Genomic DNA, 19067 nt, shown 5'->3' with positions numbered 1-19067 from the left:
AGGGCCAGGTCTCCCTGCGGACGAGCTCTGGAAAACGGCCACCTGGTCCCGCTGCCTTATCGGCCGGGCCAGGCAGCCAGTAGCGGAGGGCCACGAGCCCCAGGGGACCGGCACAACCCGCCCCCAGGTCCCTTATCTTCGTCCTCCTCCCTGGACAACATCTTCAGCGCCGGCACCATGCGCGGCTGCGGGTCCCGGCTGGTTTGGCTGCTGGTGCTGTCGCTGGCCTGGCTGGGCCCGGCTTTGGGGGGCGAGGATGAGGATGAAGAGGTGATAGAAGAGGAGGAAAAGGAGAAGAAAGAGGATGAAGTGCTCTCAGATGAGATCAAGGAGGAGGACAATGTCCTGGTGCTCCACGAGCACAACTTTGCCCGTGCCCTGAGTGAGCACCAGCTGCTGCTGGTGGAGTTCTGTGAGTGCCCCCAGGGCGGGCAGGGCTGCGGGCAGGGCAGAGGTGGGGCAGGGAATATTGGCAGGGGGGACTGGCCTGGCTGAGTGTGGGCAGAACAGGGACATGGACACAGGCACAGCAGGGTACAGGACACAGGAGGTGGGGTGGGCAGGGGCAAGGCTGTGGGACAGAGGGACGAGAGCACAGGCCATGTGCCAGGGCATGGGAGGGGGACAGACACACGGAGCAGGGACACAGGCAGAGCGTGGGTGAGGGTGCTTAGCACGGGCGTGGGACACAAGGCAAGGACACCTGGTGTGGGTGTGGGACAGGGGCACAGGCTGGGGCCCAGTGGGCTCACACAGCCATTGGGCTGTCCCCACACCTGTCCCCGTTATCAATGCTGTCCCCTACCCACAGACGCACCGTGGTGTGGGCACTGCCGGCGGCTGGCTCCTGCCTTTGCCCAGGCAGCCACTGAGCTGAGGAATGAGTCCAGCCCAGCCCGGCTGGGCAAGGTGGATGCCACGGCACAGACAGCCCTGGCCACTGAGTTTGGCATCACCTCCTACCCCACGCTCAAGCTCTTCCGTGATGGCAACCGCACCCACCCCCTGGAATACACCGGTAGGGCTGCGGCACCACACAGTGTCCCTGACACACATCGAAGGGGACACTGCCATGGGGCTGGGGCGGGTGGCAGGGGCTGATGATCGATGGTTGGTGGCACTGTCCTTGTGAGGGTCACAGGGTGGTGATGGTGAGAGGGGTGGCCATGTCCTGGTGGTGATAACAGACAGGTGACAGTGTGATGGATGAGGTGATGATGGTGAGCAGCGGCACGGTGCTGTGGTGGGTGGCAGAGGTTGGTGGCACAGGGAGGGGTGGCACCCTGGAGAGGGGTGTCAGGTGACATCTGTGTGCCAGGCCGCATGGACAGCCGGAGCATCGTGCTCTGGATGCAGCGCCGGGCTGGCCCCAGCGCCACGCTGCTGCAGGACACCGACACCACCGCAGCCTTCATCAACTCCCGGGACCTGGTGGCCATCGGCTTCTTCAAGGTGGGCTGGGGCTGGCTGGGGCTGGACCATGGCCATGGCCCGGCTGTGGCTGTGGCACTCACGGGTGGCTGTGCAGGACCTGAAGGCTGAGGCAGCCCAGGCGTTCTTCGAGGTGGCTGCTGAGATGGTGGACCTGACGTTCGGCGTGGCAGAGGCAGCTGAACTCTTCCAGGCATATGGGCTGTCAGCTGACACCGTCTGCCTGTTCAAGAAGGTGAGGGAGTGGCAGGGGAGTGGTGGGGCCATCCTGTCCTCCCCTCAGCCCTCACAGGCCCCTGCCCTGGCAGTTTGATGAGAGACAGACAAACTTCCCTGTGGACCCGGCACGGGGGCTGGACACGGCCGAGCTCACGCGGCTGCTCCGCGTCCACAGCCTGCAGCTGGTGATGGAGTTCACCAACGAGGTACAGCCCGTCCCCAGCCCTGCCACTGTCCCCTGAGGGCCACGGCTGCCCTGCCCTCATTCTCCTCCTCCTCCCCAGACCTCCAACCAGATCTTCAGTGCCAAGATCCCCCATCACATGCTGCTCTTCCTCAACAAGTCCTCACCGGAGCAGCTGTCGCTGCAGGAAGGCTTCAGGGCAGCTGCCGGTGGCTTCAGGGGTGAGGTGAGGTGGCCCCAGGGAAGGGACACCGAGGGTGGCTTTGGGACTCCCCAGGCTCAGTGTCCCCTGTTCCCTGCCCAGGTGCTCTTCGTGGTGGTGGATGTAACCGGCCATGGCGCCGATGTGCTGCCCTTCTTTGGCATGACCACTGCTGATGCCCCCACCCTGCGCCTGGTGAGGATGAAGAACAACCGCAAGTACCAGATGGAGCAGGACAACTTCTCGGAGTCGGCCATTCGCACCTTCATCCAGGCGGTGCTGGACGGCAAGGTCAAGGTGAGGGCTCTGCCCTGAGGGGAGAGACGGGCTGTTGGCTCGGGAGCCTAAGGATGATGGATGGTTGTGTGGTGAACAGCAGGGACCTGTTTGCTGATGCTCCTGCTGCCAGGCTTGAGGATTTGGGGGTTTTTTATGGGCAAGGGGGGCAGGAGATTGCTGCCGTGGAGACACACAGAGCTGGGATGGCAGCAGAGGGGAAGGTGTGGTCCAAAAGGCAGCACAGGAACACATCCCAGCCTGCACTGTGCCCCAGGGGCCTCTGGCACTGCTCAGCCCAGGCTGTGGCTGTCCCGACTGTCCCCACAGCCTCGCCTGCTGAGTGCAGAGCCCCCTGAGGACTGGGACACACGGCCTGTTAAAGTCCTGGTGGGGAAGACCTTCGAGCAGGTGGCTTTCGATGAGACCAAGAACGTCTTTGTCAAGTTCTGTAAGTGCCACCCACATCCGTCTCAGAGCTCTGCCGTGGGGCTCAGCCCCTCCAGGAGAGCCCCAGCCCTGTCCCAGCCCCCTGCTCAATGTGCCCACCCCACAGATGCACCGTGGTGCCCCCACTGCCAGGCCATGGAGGCTGCCTGGGAGGAGCTGGCCGAGCGCTACAAGGACCGCGAGGACATCGTCATCGCCGAGATGGACTCCACGGCCAACGAGCTGGAGAACATCACCATCCACGGCTACCCCACCCTGCACTACTTCCCTGCAGGGCCGGGCAGGAAGGTACGTGTGGGCACTTGTGGGGTCACCAGCACCTGGGGGATGGTGGCATCCTCAGTGCCTTCCACTCCCATGGCTCCAGATGGTTGAGTATAAGAGCACCCGAGATGTGGAGACCTTCTCCAAGTTCCTGGAAAACGGGGGCACACTGCCTGAGGAGCCTCCGGTGAGTGAGGTCAGGGGCTGGGGGATGGATCCTGCAGGATGGGGACAGGGACGGGGAGTGTGAGTCCCTCCGTGCCTCACTGCTGCCTTCTCCAGGTGACCAAGACCCCTGGGAACGGCACGGGCAAGGAGGACCCGAGTGTGCCGCGGACGGATGAACCCCGGGATGAGCTGTGAGCCCTGTCCTACTCAGGCATGTGCCATAAACCACCTGGAAACAATGTAGGCTCTGGTCTGTGTCTGTGTCTATGTGCTGGGAGCAGCCACCTGTCCTGGGCACACAGCAGGGCCTGTGTCCCCCTGGGGCAGCCGTGCCACTGCACTGATCCTGGCAACCCTGCAATGGCACCAGGTGGCCAAGGAGCTCCCCATGCTGGCCCTCGTGCTGCACTGGTGGGGCTCAGGTGATGGAGAACCAGCTGGGGTCTCTCCTTCATGACATACCAGACCCAGGCAATCCCCAGGAGCTGCTGCCACAGCCAAGGCAGGCAACATGGGGTTCTACTGGCATGTAGGCCTGGCTCGTAGCCTCTGGCAACTCCAGCATTGTCCCCTCTCTGCTGAGCCATTCCTTCAGGGGCAACATGCTGGTCCTGTTGGGCCTGGATGTGCTCAGCCACCCCTCCAGGGAGCTCAGAGCAGCCCCAGTCCCACCCTGTGCCCTTCACCAATCCTTCCTCATCCTCTGTCCATCCCAGAGGCTGCTGAGGGCCTGGGCCTGCTCCACAGGGAAGGAAAAAAAGCAGCAGGCAGTGGGATGTGGGGTTTTATTTCATTTTATCCAAGTACCTTTGAAAAGATCATTGTACAAGTCAGCACATGAGAATGCAGAGGAAATGCCGGGGCTGCACGGCCACTGTACATATTTACAGGGACCCCCCCAAAAAAAGGGGGGGACGGAAATGCCGGGCACGCCAACAACCCCACCAGACACACCACCATCAGAACCTCAAAAAACGGAGTCAAACCCCTCGTGACACTGTTCCCGGGCTGAAAACATTTGCAGATTTTGCTGGACTTCACCCAGTGCTTTGGGCAAGTCCAGCCCGTGTTTAAAGGCACTCGGTGAGGTGTACAAGAGGCACAGCCCATCCTGGCACGGTGCCATGGGCTCCCGGCAGCTCCACACTGCTGGGGCTGGCTCTGAGCAGGGCAGTGCCACCCTGGGCCCCCAGGCTTTGGGGCCACCCCCGGGTGGGTGGGCAAGGGCTCCCTAAAGGGGCTGGCACAGAGCTGTGGCTGTGCTGGAGCAGCAGGGCCTGGGCTGGGTGAGGACAGGATGGGGGAGCACCAGCACTGCCCCAGCTTCCTTGCAGCTGAGTAAGGCCAGGAGGCTTCCCAGGGCTGGAAACTGGCATCAACGACCCCCATGGTGCACTGCCCTCCTGCTGCCTCCCCTGAGACACAGAGGCTGACAAAAGATGCAGGAACTCATAAAAAGACGTATATTGTCTTCAGCTTTAATGTCTGCTTCCCCATTATGGCTCTCCTAAAGAGAGCCCTGCCTAAAGCCAGAGCTTGGCCCAGGGGTCTGGGAATGTCTGCACCAGGCACGCAGGAGCCAGAACTGCAGCACCCTCCTGGGAAGCAATCCCTTCTCCATGGGGACACAGGGGACACACAGGAGTGTGCAAGCTGTGGGATGCCAGCACCCAGCCTGCCACCCCGGCTCTGAGCTGCTCCTTGCTCTGTGGGAAGCCCCCAACAGGCACTGACCCTTCTGTCCCCTGGGGATTACTCGGCTGCAAGGAAACTCAGGAGGAGAAAAAAAGACCCATCCTACCACGTCCAGCAGCTGAGCCTGCCGAGGGGGCCACAGGTGACTCCTTCCAAATGGCTCAAAGATCTTCACAGCCCCTTTGGAGCAGGGTCACCCCTTCCACGCTGGTGGGGTGAGGGCAGCTCTACCCTGTGGTGCTCCAGAGCCATCCATGCCAGGAGAATGGGGCAGGGTGCCAGGAAAGCACGGAGCAGCCGAGTCTGATGGATGGCTGTACACTTTGGGTGAGTTCTGCAGTACCTGTATGTTTTACATTTACATAAGAGCACTGTGACATTGGAAATATTTTCCTTTTATTACAATATATCAAAAATATGCAGCTTTAGTAAACAAGGTCATATTACACTTTCTAATGCACTGTACAATGCTACATTACACTTATATTCGGTATGGAGAGGGAGCCCAGGCTCCCACTGGCAGGTTTGTGGGGTGGAAGGGCATCCACTGGCATCCTGGAGCTTGCCCAGATCTGTGCTGAAGGCGGAGCTGCCGCCCTCTGCCCTGGGCTCGCCTGGTGCCCGTGGTGGCAGCTCTGCCCCAGGCCTTCTCCTCCGGTCCCAGAGTCCTTCACAGTCCTGTCCTCTCTGCCCTGGAGCCTAATCAATCTTCTCCACCTTCCCAATGATCTTCTCTTCAAAGATGGGCAGGATGGTGTCATCCTCCCGCACCTCCTCGAAGACCACACCACAGTCGAACTCGTCGCTCACTTTTTTAAAGTAATACCTGAAAGAAACAGAAATGGGGAAGAGGGAGAGGGGAAAAAAAAGCAGGTGAATGGTCATAGGGCACCATGATCCCCAAACCTGGGTACAGCCCTTCCATGGCTCTGAGCTCGTGGAGAACAGGAAGCTACTCCCCCATTGGCATTGAGGCCACACTCCTGCCCCTGCCCTCAACAGTGACCACAAGAAGTGGTCAGGATCCATGTTAGCATGGTCAGGAGCTCCAGCCCTGAATCCAAGCCCATTCACAGCTCTCCCAAAAGCAGTGGTTGAGGCACTTGTGTGGATGGAGCATTTCTAGGCAGGCTTTCCCATGGCAGCTTCTACTTGGAAGCGGGAACTTGGAGAGCTCCACACCCCACATCTGACCGCTTTAGGACTCTGGAAAGACCCAGCCTCCCTGTCCTCACCCAAAGGGAACTTTGAGAGGAGCAAAACCAGCTCTGAATTAAAGAGGGTCCCCACAGCATCACTGAGCATTGACTGCACCTGCCCAGGAACCTGCAGCTCAGCAGCTCCTGCTGGAGGTGCAAACCATGATGCAGGACATTTCTGCTACAAAACCCAACCTCCCTCTCCCCTGCTCACCTGCCACATCCCCAGCACAGCATGTCCCGAGGAATCCCTCCTGACCCACCTGCACCCCCCCTCCCCTTTGTGGGGACACCACCGCTGTGTCCTGGCACTGGCATCTGCCAGGGGTCACCAAAAGCTGCTGGCAGGCTGGGAGCAGCCCTTACCTGTAGTTCCCTTTCTTGGTCAGCAACTCCTTGAACTGTCCCAGGGTGACCACGCGGCCCTTGACGAGGGTGCGGTAGGGGATGGGCTCCCCACAGAAGTAATAGGCCACCACGATGTTCTCGCAGGGCTGCGCCGCGCCGCTGCCCGGCCTCTTCTGGGGCTTCAACCTGCTGAGCACACACACAGGGAACCTGCTCAGGGCCAGCCAGGGGGCTCACAACCATCCTGCTGGGCACCTGGCAGGGCTCAGGGCTGCTGGGTGAAGGAGCAGGTCAGGAATGCAGTGCAGTCCCTGCTCCCAGCAGCAGCAGCTCTCTGGGCACACACACACACACACCAAGATTGGTCAAGGAGCACTTGGAAAGGCTGAACGAGGCCAGGACAAAGCTACAAGGAGGGTACAGGCTCTAACTCAGCCCCCTTGTGCTGTCTCCAGGCTGTGGGACGGTATGGCCCTCCTCACATACCAGAGCAGCCCAGGCCAAGGCAGCAGAGCCAGGTCACCATCATCTCCATCACCATCTCACCATGCTCCTGGTGCCCACCAGCACACAGGGCTGGAGCACCATCCCACAGGGCATGACCATGCAGACAGTGCCCAGACTGCTTGGGATTATTGTCCCTATGGCCAGAACAGCCCAGCAGGACTTTCCAGTGGCCCACATCTGCAGGCAGGATGTTCCTGCACCCCACAGCTCCCCATGGCACCTGTCCCAGAGTACCTGGAGGTCTGAGGGGATGGAGATCCCAGCATGGCATGTCCTGGAGACTCTGCTGCCTGCCCTGTCCATGCAGGGTGCCAAGGCAGCTGCCATCCCCAAAACCTCAGTGACTTTACACCTCCTGTGTTTTCCTAGCTCTCAAAATGCTGGTCTGGTCTTTGCTTCCAGCCCACACACCAGGTTCAGCTTTGTGGTGCCATCACTAGACTGAAACTGTCAGCCCAGCCCTCACCCCATTTTCAGAGACAGACAAAAGCAACAGTAATTCAGCTCAGGGTACTTTGCCCTTCTCAGAGCCTTTCATCTTGGGTGCTGAAAACGCTGCACAAACATTGGAGCAGCCTACACAAATTGGTACCTTGGCATGCGTGGTCTGAGCCAGAGGCAGCCTTCCCTTTCAAAGTCACATAAAACACATTTGGCAGCTTTAAAAAAAATATTTTAAAAGCACACTGGATAAAAAAAGATGATTTTGTATTTACATGACTGGAAAGTTGCTGTAAAAACCATAGAATCTGCCAAGCACATGAGGTAATCGCAGTTTTGGAAATGACTCTGACCTTAACCTTTAAACAGTGGCTGGCGGGCAGAGCACCTTTTCATGGTGTGCCCACATAAACACTGGCACTGCAAACCAACACCAGACACAGCCTTTCCACCTCTTCCTACAGGCATGAGAGGTCTAAAGTTCAGCTGAACAATCTTCCGGGTGCCTGCTCTGCCTGTGAGACCTTGGGAGAAGATGCAGCACTCTGAGAGAGAAGGGTCTGCTCCTGGTGCCAGCAGGGCCCCCCGAGCCTCTCCCATCCCTGTATCAAAATACAGGATGCCCTTTAGCTAGAAAAACATTAAGGAATTGAGTCATCCTTGGGAAAAAAAAAATAAGGCATTTAAAGGGAAAATGGGTCATAAATTCAGGCAAATTCAGTGAATCCTGCGAGCCAGAAGTTAATTGAAGGGGTTTGGAAAACCTCAAAGTCCCTAAGCTTCTCTTAATCCTGGTAGAGACAAGTCATGACTAAGAGAGGGCTGCTGTGTGCCTGGGGACATGGTGACAAGCCTGGAGCAGGAGCAGAGCTGCTTCCTCAGGGCTGCTGTTCTTCTTTGCCTGGGGAGATGGAGAGGACAGGACATCCCTGAGCTCTGCTCTGGCAGAAGCAAGAGGGGGTCTGTGCCACTGTCCTTCCTCCTGCTGTGCACTTCACACCTGAAAGGCCATTCCTGAACGTACTCAGCCTGACTCCAGTGAGATGTGCCCTGAAAATGATGCCTGAAGCGATGCCCAAAAATGATCCTGACAGATAAAGAGGGGAGACTGACCAGCCTTTAGCTCCCTAAGCCTTCCTTTTTTCCCTTTTTGAAAATGGGGGCTATGCTTTCCCTTTTCCACTCAGTGGAACCTTGTCCAGACTGCCATGACTTCTCAAATATGATGGACAGTGGCTCAGACACTTCATCCACCAGTGCCCTCAGGCCCTGTGGGTGGATTTCATCAGGTCCCATGGACTTGTGCACCTTCAGGTTCTTTAGATGGTCTCAAACCTCATCTTCTCCTACTGTGGGTGGCTTTTTTTCTCCCAGTCCCTGCCTTTGTCTCTGACTCGGGTGCTGTGGTTGGAGCACTCACTGCTGAAGACCAAGCAGAAAAGCCATTGAGTACCTCAGCCTTGTGCATGCCCCAGGTAAGCAGCTCTGCCATTTCCTCCCAGACAGAGCCCACATTTTCCCCAGTCTCCCTTTTATCACCAATGAACCAAGAGAAGATTCTCCTGTTGCTTTAATTCTCTCAGCAGAACTCACACACACCCCAAACTGTAGCCATGGAGCTCTAGCAGGCTGAAGCAGAGCTGATGAATATGGAATCACTGACACAGTGATTACATTGTACATCCACTGACAATGTAATTTTCCAAGAGCTCCCCTAAGGAGAATGAAACAACACAACTGTCTCCACTTTTGTCATTGCCAAGAGATCTCCTGAGACTTTGGCTTGCACATAAAGGCCATCAGAGCGACTCTGAGCCCTGCCTCATTAAATCTGCCACCTGCACCCATCTCCTGGGTGTCAGTGTGACCCAGAAATACTGCCAGGTACCACACCCTGCCCCTTCTGAGATCACCTCCCATTGCTGTGTTTGTCACAAGCACAAAATACCATCCAGCAGGGAAACAGCAGCACTCATCCCCCTCACTGCATCTGCATCCCAGTCCTGACCCAAGCTGGGCATCCCACCAGTGCTGGGACAGGGAACCCATGTCTGGTTTGCAGCACCAATCCAACCTTGCTGTGATGCAAAGGTATTCAGCTGGCTCCAACTCAGCCCTGGGGCTGAAGAGCTCTGGAAAGCCCAAAATGCACCCAGCAGATGTTACCAACCACCAGTTCTGCTCCTCTTCCAATCCTGGGCCAACACAATTAATTCCAAAGTGATCTCACGCTAAATGTTCTCCCTGCTTGCAAAAAATCCTTTCTCTGAGGAGCTGGTATTAATTACTACAATCCAGCTGTGAAATGTGAGAGTGAGCTACAGGAAATGGCTCAAAACCTGTCTGTCCATGGAACAACCTGATGGTCACTGGGACACCAATGCTGGGCCCTGGTGTGCTGCTGGATCTGCAGGTCATTAGCACTGCATGGTCAATCCTGAATTGCTTGCCAGCAGCAGCCAGGTTGCCATCTCAGAGATCAGGGTCATTGCAAATGCTGTGAAATAGGGAGTGCAATGCTTTTTCTGGAAGAGTATTTACAATTCCCAGCACAGTCACTGCAGGTGCCTCACTGATTTTCAGTGGGGCAGTGCTGGGGTGGGAGCAGGGCTGCTGGCAGGGGGCAGTTTGGTGGGGAAGGCCACTGCTGGGAGGGCTGTGCCAGAGGGGAGTGGCTGCAGAGCTGGAGAACCCTGCTGGCAAGGCCAGTCTGGCTGTAGAAAGCTGGCACAGTGTGCTCTCCACCCACAGCCAGCTCAACTGGAGCCTCAAGGACACCCCTGGGCTCACCTCCACCTCTCTGTGCTTCCCCAAGGCTATTGACAAACCTGGGACACTGGCTCCAATTTCCCAGAGCTCTCCAAAGCTCCTGACTGAAATAAATGGTGTTTTCATGGGAGCTCCTCTCTCAGTTTCAGCTTTGTTCTCACTGAGCTGTGGGATCTATTTGAAGGTGGGCTCCTGGGCTAACCAGAGCAGGAGCTTTCTAAGAGCTGCCAGCTCAGGTGTGCTTCAGCTGTAGCAGTCAATCCTACCAAAATCCAGCAGAGAGATTTCAACATCCAGAAATCTTTGGCTCCCTGGGGGAGCTCCACTGCATCCACTTTTGCCTGCTACTGGACACAGACACATCTACTTTTCATAAGCAGTTCCCCACTGGTGAATGTCACTCTGGTTTTCCAGGCATGGGGCAGGGCTGGGGGATCACTGCATCACTGGGAGAAGAGCCAGACCTCATGGAGAGGCAGTGGAATCAGAGCAGCCCAGCACTGGGACTGCTCAGCCCATCCTGCTGCTGGCATGCCTGGCATTTACCACACACCATGGGCTTCCTCTGTAAGCCACTCCTATAATACAGGCCAAATTAGTGTCAGAATATTAACTGCATAGCCCAAGCTGCTCTTTTCAAAGTGTGTACAGACATTTCTGGGGAAGGTGCATGAGTTTAGTACAACTATAAATGGCTCTACCAATAAACCCTATCCAATTACACACGCCAAAGGTAGATCACATAAACTTGGCTTAACCTGGCTTGGGAAAGCCCTCTAATTACCTGGCCTTCAATCAATGCTCTGACATGAATACACAGAAATCTGCTACGTGGTCACTGCAAGCAAAAATAACTGGGGCCTGTCAATTAAGAGCTTCTTTTTTAAATTACATTTGTGTTTCTACGAGTCAGACCACAAAGTGTCAAGTTTTCAGAGGACAGCTGGAGAGCTGTGAAAGGTTTTTAATGGACAAAGTGCTTTTAGCTGTTAACAGTAATTATCTGGCACTTCCAAAACGCTTTTCACCAGAGAGCTCCATGTGCCTTGCAAATGATGCCTCCTGAAAGATAACACAGAGCAGGAAAATGAGCTCTGCAACAGCCATTAAGCTGAGTCACAGGAAGATGCAGTGACTTGGATATGGTCACGCAGAGTCAGAGCTGCTGCAGGAGGGCTCCAGCACAGAGCTCTCATCCAGAGGCCACCAGCAGCCTTTGTTGGAAGCTTGTGTGAGATGGAGATAAAGAGCAGAGACAGATTTGTCTTCTGCACTTAATTCTGCTGCATCCTGATGAATTCTGCTCCTGCAGCAAGCTCTGAAGTCATTGTGTGACTGTGAATGAGTGGAGAGCCAGCGAGCACCAGGGCAGAGCTGTCCCAGCCATGCTTCTTCTAGATGTGCTCCCTCTTCCCAGCCCCTTCCCATCCTGCCAGGAGCATTTCCAGCCTCTCCAGCCACAGATCACAAGCCCACGGCCTCATGGGGGGTTTTGCCATTAGCACCACCACGTCAGAAGGACAGAGGAAGACTCCTCTGACCTCTCTGCATGCTGCAGACCAGAGCAGAGGACATGGCCACTCCTCAGAGCAGTCCCTCCCACACAGAATCAGACCATATCATCCTACCTTTGCTTAAGGGGGAGCTTTCCAGCCCTTTTTTCCTCCTCTTCCAACCTCCTGCGAGCTTCCTCCAGCTGGGTGAGAGGGTTGGGGGCCGGGTTGGGTGGCATGGTGGGATCCTGGATGAAGGGGTGGGAAGGCTGGACGACGTTGCGGAGCTGGGCGCTGACCCAGGGGTGCACTGTCACCGGCCGCTCGATGGACAGGGGCCGCACCAGGTCGTGGGACAGCTGCTTCTTAGCACCTGAAGAGCTGCACACAAACACCAAGGGTTCACATGGAGCACTCAGATGCTCTGCACAGACACGCAGCCATTCCCAGATGGACCTGCTGCTGGATACAGGCACCACTGGGAAGCTCCTCACAGCACTGCTTTCGAGGGTGCAGCGGCAAAATCTAAAGGAGATTTTGAGCAAGTCCTGAGACAAACCCTGAAACAAACCCCACAGATAAATGTGAGGGCTCCCATCAATCCCATACATAAAAATGAACTCAGGAAAAGGCAGCTCCATCTTTTGTGGCATTCTCCCACAGGATGCCTTCCCCTGCCTACCATGTGCCATGTTATCCACCTTGGAACCACAGCAGTGATTTCCAAGATTCCCCTGAGTTATCCTTCAGAAACAATAGCCTTCACAGCCCCCGAGTAATCCTCAGTCTCCCAAGGGTCTGAAGAACCCACCACATAAGGGTCTCCACCCCTGTGTGGTGGATTCTTGCCTTCCCAAGATGTCTGGGAGGAAGGCAGCCTGCTGACACATCTCCATTGTGCAGGGGGTGCAATACAAGAGTGTTGTTGTTATCCCTTGTTCTGCCAGCCCTTACCCATGGTTTGTTTTCTTATGCCTGCTGATCTCCTTCTCTCCTTCTATGATCCACTGAAGGATCTTCTGGTTTTTCTCCACATCTTCGGGAGATCCTGGCATCTCATAGTTGGCACCATCACTTTTCCCTGAATCAGTCTTCTTAACATTCCTTTTTGAGAGCAGACTTGCTTTCCCACTGCAAGAACAAAGACTGGGACATTAGTGCTTTGCTTATGCCAACCACCAGAGGGGCAGAGGATGGACACATCTATCTCCAAGCATGTTCCACAGCTCTCTGCTCTACCAAAGCTCGAGCCACCCATGCCACAAGTGGTTTGTGGCACAAACTGGGAGTTCTTAGCTCAGGCCAAGAGTAAGACTGCCTAGACCTGGGCACAGCAACTTCTCTGCCCAACAACCTGGGGGGAGAGGGAGGTTCTCCTCTGGTCAAATGAGCCATGGCAAAATCTCCTGCCATGAGAAGTGCTGTGTTAAATCCCCAGCTCTTTGCTCAGAGCAGGAGGTTATCCATTGTCTGTCTCTCCATGCCTGACCACTGCTTGAAACCTGGGTCCTTCCTATCACCCCCAGATTCAGCGATACCCCAAACTCTGACTTGCCATGCCCAGAGTTTGCTTCTCACCCTCAACTGAACGAGGCTTCACCTCATGGTGGAAGATCACACACCAGCAGGGTGGGCTGCCTCCCAGGGGGAAGCCCAGCCACCTCAACCACCACATCCAGAGGGAAGCCAGGCAGTGGCCAACACTCTGGCTACACCTGTGGCTGCAGCAAGGGCTCCTGCAGGAACAGTGGCACACATGGCCACGTGCCCAGCCAAGCTGCACCATGCTCAGGAGGCCATGCGGAATTCTCCTGTGCTGGCTGTCGTTCCATGAGATTCCCTCTGTCCTAATCATCCTCTTGCTTTACTGCACAGGACCTTGCTCCTGCACGGTCACTAAAAATACAGGAAAAACAATCTGAACTCCACTGAGGAGCAGCAATCCCTCGGATAACTTTGCTGTTTTGTTTTGGAAAAAGCCTGGGGAGGAATTGCTGCAGATCTACAAAGGCAGGGCAAGCTGACAACTTCTCTGCTTCTCCTAACATGAGGACTACTGGGTATCAAATGCAACTCCACAGCATCAGGTTCAGTGCAAACAAAATAATGTTGTTTTCTGCAGATTGTCATTGACCCACAGACACAGTCGTGGGGGGCTGGGGGAACAGAACACCAGCTGGGTTCAACAAAGAGTGAGAGAAGTCATCACAAGAGACTGCTGGCTGCCAAACAAGACCATTTGGATGCAAATCCTTGTCTTGTGAAGCTTCTAATTCAGGGACTGCCAGGAACTGGGAGTTTGTGCCAGAGGAAGGACAGCTCTGAGTGTGTCCTTTAAAAATCTCATTAAATATATGCTGTAGCTGCTGTTAGGAGGAAATCTTGTGTCTAGATGGGGCTTTGGGTTGGTCCAGCATGGCCATGCTCACCTCTGTTGAAGGAACAACCCTTTCCCTATACAAACATGGTGGATTTAAGTGCCTCTACCTCCTGAAGGTTTGCTTTGGCTGCTCTGCACTCTGCCTCCCTCCTGCCACCCAGAAAGCTGATCCTGACTGCTGCAGACCCAGCCAACCTGCCTTCACTAACTGTCCCACCCCTGGTACACTGCAAAGAAACATCCCAAAGCCTCAGCCCTGGGGAGCCAGACACCCTCAGGGTGAGCACAGCTTTCCCCTGTGGCTGCTCCATCCCCATCCCTCACCATGGGCAGCCCTGAGCTGCACTCCCACCTTTGCAGTCACCCAGCAACAGGACCAGCAAAACCTGCCACAGAAAAGGAGCTCCCCCCTCTGCCTGCAGCATGGAAGGGATGGAGGAATTCAAATGGCCAAAGAAAGACAGACAACAGCCAGCAATGCAGCCAAATGGCTTTTCTGGGCAGAGGGTGCTCGACCCTGGAGAACATCCCCTTGGGACTGGCTGCAAGGGCAGCACTGCAGTGTCCACTGCTTTGCCAGAAAGAGAAAGGACCCCTCCTGGTGAATGGGTTCAGCCTTGCAACAAATAAGGTGGGAGTTTTGTCCTCTCATAAACACCTTAAGAGATCTGTTTCTATTACCCAGCCCTCGAGACACAGCCCAAACATCCAACTCCAGGTGCATGGAGATGCAGACCAGCACCTGCAATTTCTAAGCATCTCCACTGCTTTAAGGAGCAGAAAATCTATTTTAGAACCAAGGCAAATAAAAATCCTGGTTAGAGGGTGTCTTTCAGTACCAGATCAGAGATAAAAATGGCATATCCATTTCTGAAGGGAAAGAGCCCTCAAATGACCTCCCAGCATAAGCTCACACAGGAAAAGGCTGAACTGCTGTTTCCCTGACATGCTACAGCCTCTTCATGGAAGAGCTTCCTACAGAAGTCATGGCTTTGGGAATCCCACTGGGTGTTCCTTGACTCACCTGTAGCCTAAAGAGTCCATGGGGACAGGGGCCATGCCCAAGTTTTCACTGTAGTTTCGTGACTTTGTTGCATAGTTATGAGAATCTACATTCCAAGCAAAGCTGTTCTGCACTCGCTGCGTGGCCTCGGCCTCAATCTGCTCTTTTGGTTTCATCATGCTGTGGTGGTGGATGTGGTGGTAGACATGTTTATGGTGGTATAAGTTAGCTGCATCCAGTTTCATTCCTGATTTTGTAGCGTGCTTGCCATGCCCTGGAGGAATTGTTCCTAGTGTCCCTGACAGCTTCCCTAAGTGGCCACTTTCTGGGGACCGTGGCTTAGGAGAGTGGCGGCCAGGTCCTGGAGATTGGCAGCCTGGAGTTTTCATCACACGCTGCACGTGCTCATCCAGGATGCTCTCGGGGTTTTCCTCATGGGCATCTCTCATCTGCATCCCAGCACAGCCCATCTCAGCATAACGAGGAGCAAAGTGATGGAAGGCTTGGGCAGAAGGCATCTTGTGGCTCATGACTGAGGGACCAGAAGAGATATCTGCATCCTCACCTTCTTCTTCCTGCAAGAAACACAGGGACAATCAGAGAATGACAGCAGAGTGGTGGAAGGGGTCCCTAGTCCCCCCTTCTGCGTGCAGCAGGACTGCTGCTAACCCTTAGGCCAGGCCTGCTTTAGGCCACTCAGATCTTGAAAACCTTTAAGATGATGGAGATTCACCACCCCTCTGGAGACCTGTCCCAGACTGACAGGATGCTCAAGCCAAGCCTGTGCAGTCTGGGTGCCACTGAGCAGAGCAGCTCAGGTCTCTGTATCTGCTTCTGGAGCCACCATTAGCAATGTTCTCCACACACCACCCAAGGAGCTGTGCCAGGCAGCCCACACATCACAACCAGGCTTACAAACACAGCTGACAAGCCTAACAACTCAACTGGAGCAGGCACAGCCTTACTCCAAGTCCCCTGAAGGTGGTTCTGCAACCACCAGCAGCAGAAACAAAACTTACCACAGAGTACCTTCAGCTTCCTACGTGCCTTTGGTGAGGCACTGCTTCAAAGCCATCAGATAAAGCCCACAGCTACAGGATATGCAGCAAATCAGTTCTGAGTCAGGTGAGACCAGGGGGGTTTTCTCACCCAAATGACTGTTTCACAAGGCAAAGCCAAGAGAAGGCTTGAAACAGGAGGGAGCAAGTGAAGGTCGACAGCTGCATGAATGGTTTTGGAAATCAAACATTGATTTCTCCTGGGCATGCTAAGGCTGGAGTGAAACACTTGGTGCAGATAAAGAAATGGGTTGGAACTAACTGCTTGTTCTTGCAGCTCACACTGGTCTAGGACATGGTGTTAGTGACTCTTAAGTCCTTGCCAGGAAGAATTAAACTCCTCCATGCTGACAGCCACAGTTTTGATGCTGACAGACTACTTTACGCTCCAACACAAACTCAGGTATTTATGAAGTTTCTTTATTGGAAGTCAGGATTCCTATTTGTTTTAATTACATAAGCAGGATTCCAGTGAGTCCTTTAATCCTGCTCTTTTCCTCCTTTGGCACAGTAAAGAAATCAGTTGCAGCCCAGGGTATCTCTGCCCTGCCAGATAAATGCATCTACTGGAAAACACTGACTCCCATCAGCTCTGCCTGTCAGATGCCATCACCCACCACTTGCTAACCAGCTTCAAAGTCTCAGCTGCCAACCACACAGCAAGAAAGCAAATAACAAACTTCCTCCCAGTGTCACACCTGGGGGTTCAGGCCTGAAGCAGGGACAATGCCAGGCTTTGTAAGCCTGGGGGTGTGACACGATGCTGGTGTCTGGAGGGGACACAGCACTTACAGATCACTCTGAGGAGCTTCAGAGGCACCTTTCATCTACAGCCACAGGCCACAGCTTGCCAGCCACCAGCCCTGGGCACTGAGCTCAGGGACAAGGCACGGTGAGGGATGTGCTGATTACATCCCTGCCACTGAGGAGAGCATTTATTAGCAGTCTGTGATACCCAGTGACACCCTGAGCACTTGGGAAGCTTTAGGAGCTGGTACCTTCCAGGTTTAAACATCAACTGATGTGCAGGGCAGGACATGACCTTGGCACAGATCCCTGAGGAATGGCAGCATGTCCTTTCTGCTCAGCCCAGAACTCTGGCAGTGCTGAGACACCTGAGCAGGGTGGCATGAGAGTGAGAGCCTGGCTGGTCCACCCAAATGGGTGCCTGGGATTTGGGAAATCCTCTGGCTGCCCAGAACTTCATTTTGCAGGTAATGTGGACTTTTGCTTCAAGACTGAGATCAGGATGGGCTAAAGGGAGACAAGGCTCTCTCAGTTCATGTTAGCTCAGCTCATCTGTGTCACTGAGCAGATCTGGACCCCAAACAGGACCACAGGGAGGAGAAGTTGCTCTTGGGGTGGGTCTGTGGGGACCCCCAGCACTGGCTTCAACCTCCCATCAAGCAGAACACCCCAACAGTGACACAACAGCAGTGAGTGAAGGAATTGGGGTGCTTATCCCAACTTGCTGTCTTTCCTTGAGGACAACAGTTTGAGTCAAGGTTGTAGGAACCAATTCTGCTGAATCTTTTCACTGTGCTCAGGCTGCAGTGAAAAAAACAACACACATGGTGTGGGCTCCAGAGCTGTGTTCTGGGACCTCGCTGTGGTGAGCTGGGCAAGGCCTGGCAATGAGCTGGGCAAGGCCTGGCAATGAGCCTGGTGGAGATCTGGCCATAGCTTGACAGTGAGCTGGGCAAGACTAGGCAATGGGCAAAGCTTGGCAGTGAGCTGGACAAGGCCTGGCAAGAAGCTGGGAAGAGCTTGGCAGGGAGTTGGGCACAGCCAGGCACTGACCCTGGCACAGCCGGGCAGTGACAATGGCACAGCCTGGGCAGTGATGCTGCCTGGCACAGCCTGGGCAGTGGTGCTGGCACAGCTGGGCAGTGGTGCTGGCACAGCCTGGGTAGTGGTGCTGGCACAGCTGGGCAGTGGTGCTGGCACAGCTGGGCAGTGATGCTGGCACAGCCTGGCAGTGGTGCTGGCACAGCTGGGCAGTGATGCTGGCACAGTCGGGCAGTGACCCTGGCACAGTCGGGCACTGACCCTGGCACAGCTGGGCAGTGATGCTGGCACAGTCTGGCAGTGGTGCTGGCACAGCTGAGCAGTGGTGCTGGCCGGCACAGCTGGGCAGTGATGCTGGCACAGCCTGGCAGTGACCCTGGCACAGTCTGGCAGTGGTGCTGGCACAGCTGGGCAGTGGTGCTGGCACAGCCTGGCAGTGACCCTGGCACAGCCTGGCAGTGACCCTGGCACAGTCTGGCAGTGGTGCTGGCACAGCCGGGCAGTGGTGCTGGCACAGCCGGGCAGTGACCCGGGCGGGCAGGCGGCACTCGGCGCGGGCAGGTGGCACTCGGGGCGGGCAGGCGGCACTCGGGGCGGGCAGGCGGCACTCGGGGCGGGCACGGAGCCCCGCTGCCATCGCCACTAGATGGTGCTTTGTTGACGCGCTATTGTCACAGAGCTCCTCCAGCAGCTCCCACAGGCAGCCGCAGGCAGAGCTGCAGCTCCAACTTCGCTGAGTGCTGAGCTATTTTTACTCCCCAGCAGGGCTGGGGGTGCCCTTCCCTCTGAACGAGGAGCTGAGAGCTGCACTGATGAGCCACGGGCAGCGATTCCTCGCTGGAAATCTCCTGCTCTGCCTCCCCCCGGTCCCACCCATCAGGCTGCTGCTGCTGGGAAGGGAAAACAGCTCTGCTAAGCACCAGAGCCTCTTCCATCATCATGCAAATGATCTCTAGTCAGGCAATGTTTCATGTTCAAATACTGAGACTCTCACTGGTGGCTTTGCTTCCCCCTGGCTTATTTCCCATTTGTTCATTTCAGAGTGATCTGTATGATCCAATACTGATCTCTGTGACAGCAGATTCCATTCATGGACACGAGGCTGAAGTGTCTCAAAAACTAATATGGGAACATGCACATCCTCTAATCTTCTCCCACGTTTCTCACAATAATTAGTGAATTCAGCATTTGC

General features: G+C 55.4%; 2 protein-coding genes across 4 annotated transcripts in view; one reads left to right on the top strand and one right to left on the bottom strand.

Moving 5' to 3' along the window:
- Positions 1-3433, top strand: PDIA2 (protein disulfide isomerase family A member 2). The gene is made up of 11 exons (XM_036392250.2): positions 1-412; positions 812-1018; positions 1319-1452; positions 1529-1666; positions 1740-1856; positions 1935-2060; positions 2139-2333; positions 2643-2763; positions 2869-3050; positions 3130-3213; positions 3309-3433. Exons 1-11 carry the CDS (start codon positions 178-180, stop codon positions 3387-3389), a joined length of 1620 nt encoding a protein of 539 aa, XP_036248143.1. The 5' UTR covers positions 1-177; the 3' UTR covers positions 3390-3433.
- Positions 3434-5263: 1830 nt separating this feature from the next.
- The window catches only part of AXIN1 (axin 1), a 78096-nt gene continuing 64292 nt past the window's right edge, over positions 5264-19067 (bottom strand). For 2 of the 3 annotated variants that reach the window (XM_054516597.1, XM_036392248.2), the window contains exons 6-10: positions 15051-15604; positions 12601-12777; positions 11782-12027; positions 6455-6625; positions 5264-5715 (exon numbers count right to left, since the gene is read on the bottom strand). In XM_054516597.1, the coding sequence (XP_054372572.1) occupies positions 5589-5715; positions 6455-6625; positions 11782-12027; positions 12601-12777; positions 15051-15604 (1275 nt within the window). In that variant the 3' untranslated portion in view covers positions 5264-5588. The remainder of the gene's footprint in view (positions 5716-6454; positions 6626-11781; positions 12028-12600; positions 12778-15050; positions 15605-19067) is intronic. The other variant, XM_036392249.2, reaches the window with a different exon arrangement.

Source organism: Molothrus ater, chromosome 16 (genome assembly GCF_012460135.2).
Source record: "Molothrus ater isolate BHLD 08-10-18 breed brown headed cowbird chromosome 16, BPBGC_Mater_1.1, whole genome shotgun sequence".
Classification (NCBI taxonomy): Eukaryota; Metazoa; Chordata; class Aves; order Passeriformes; family Icteridae; genus Molothrus; species Molothrus ater.
This window is presented reverse-complemented; position numbering and strand designations above follow the sequence as displayed.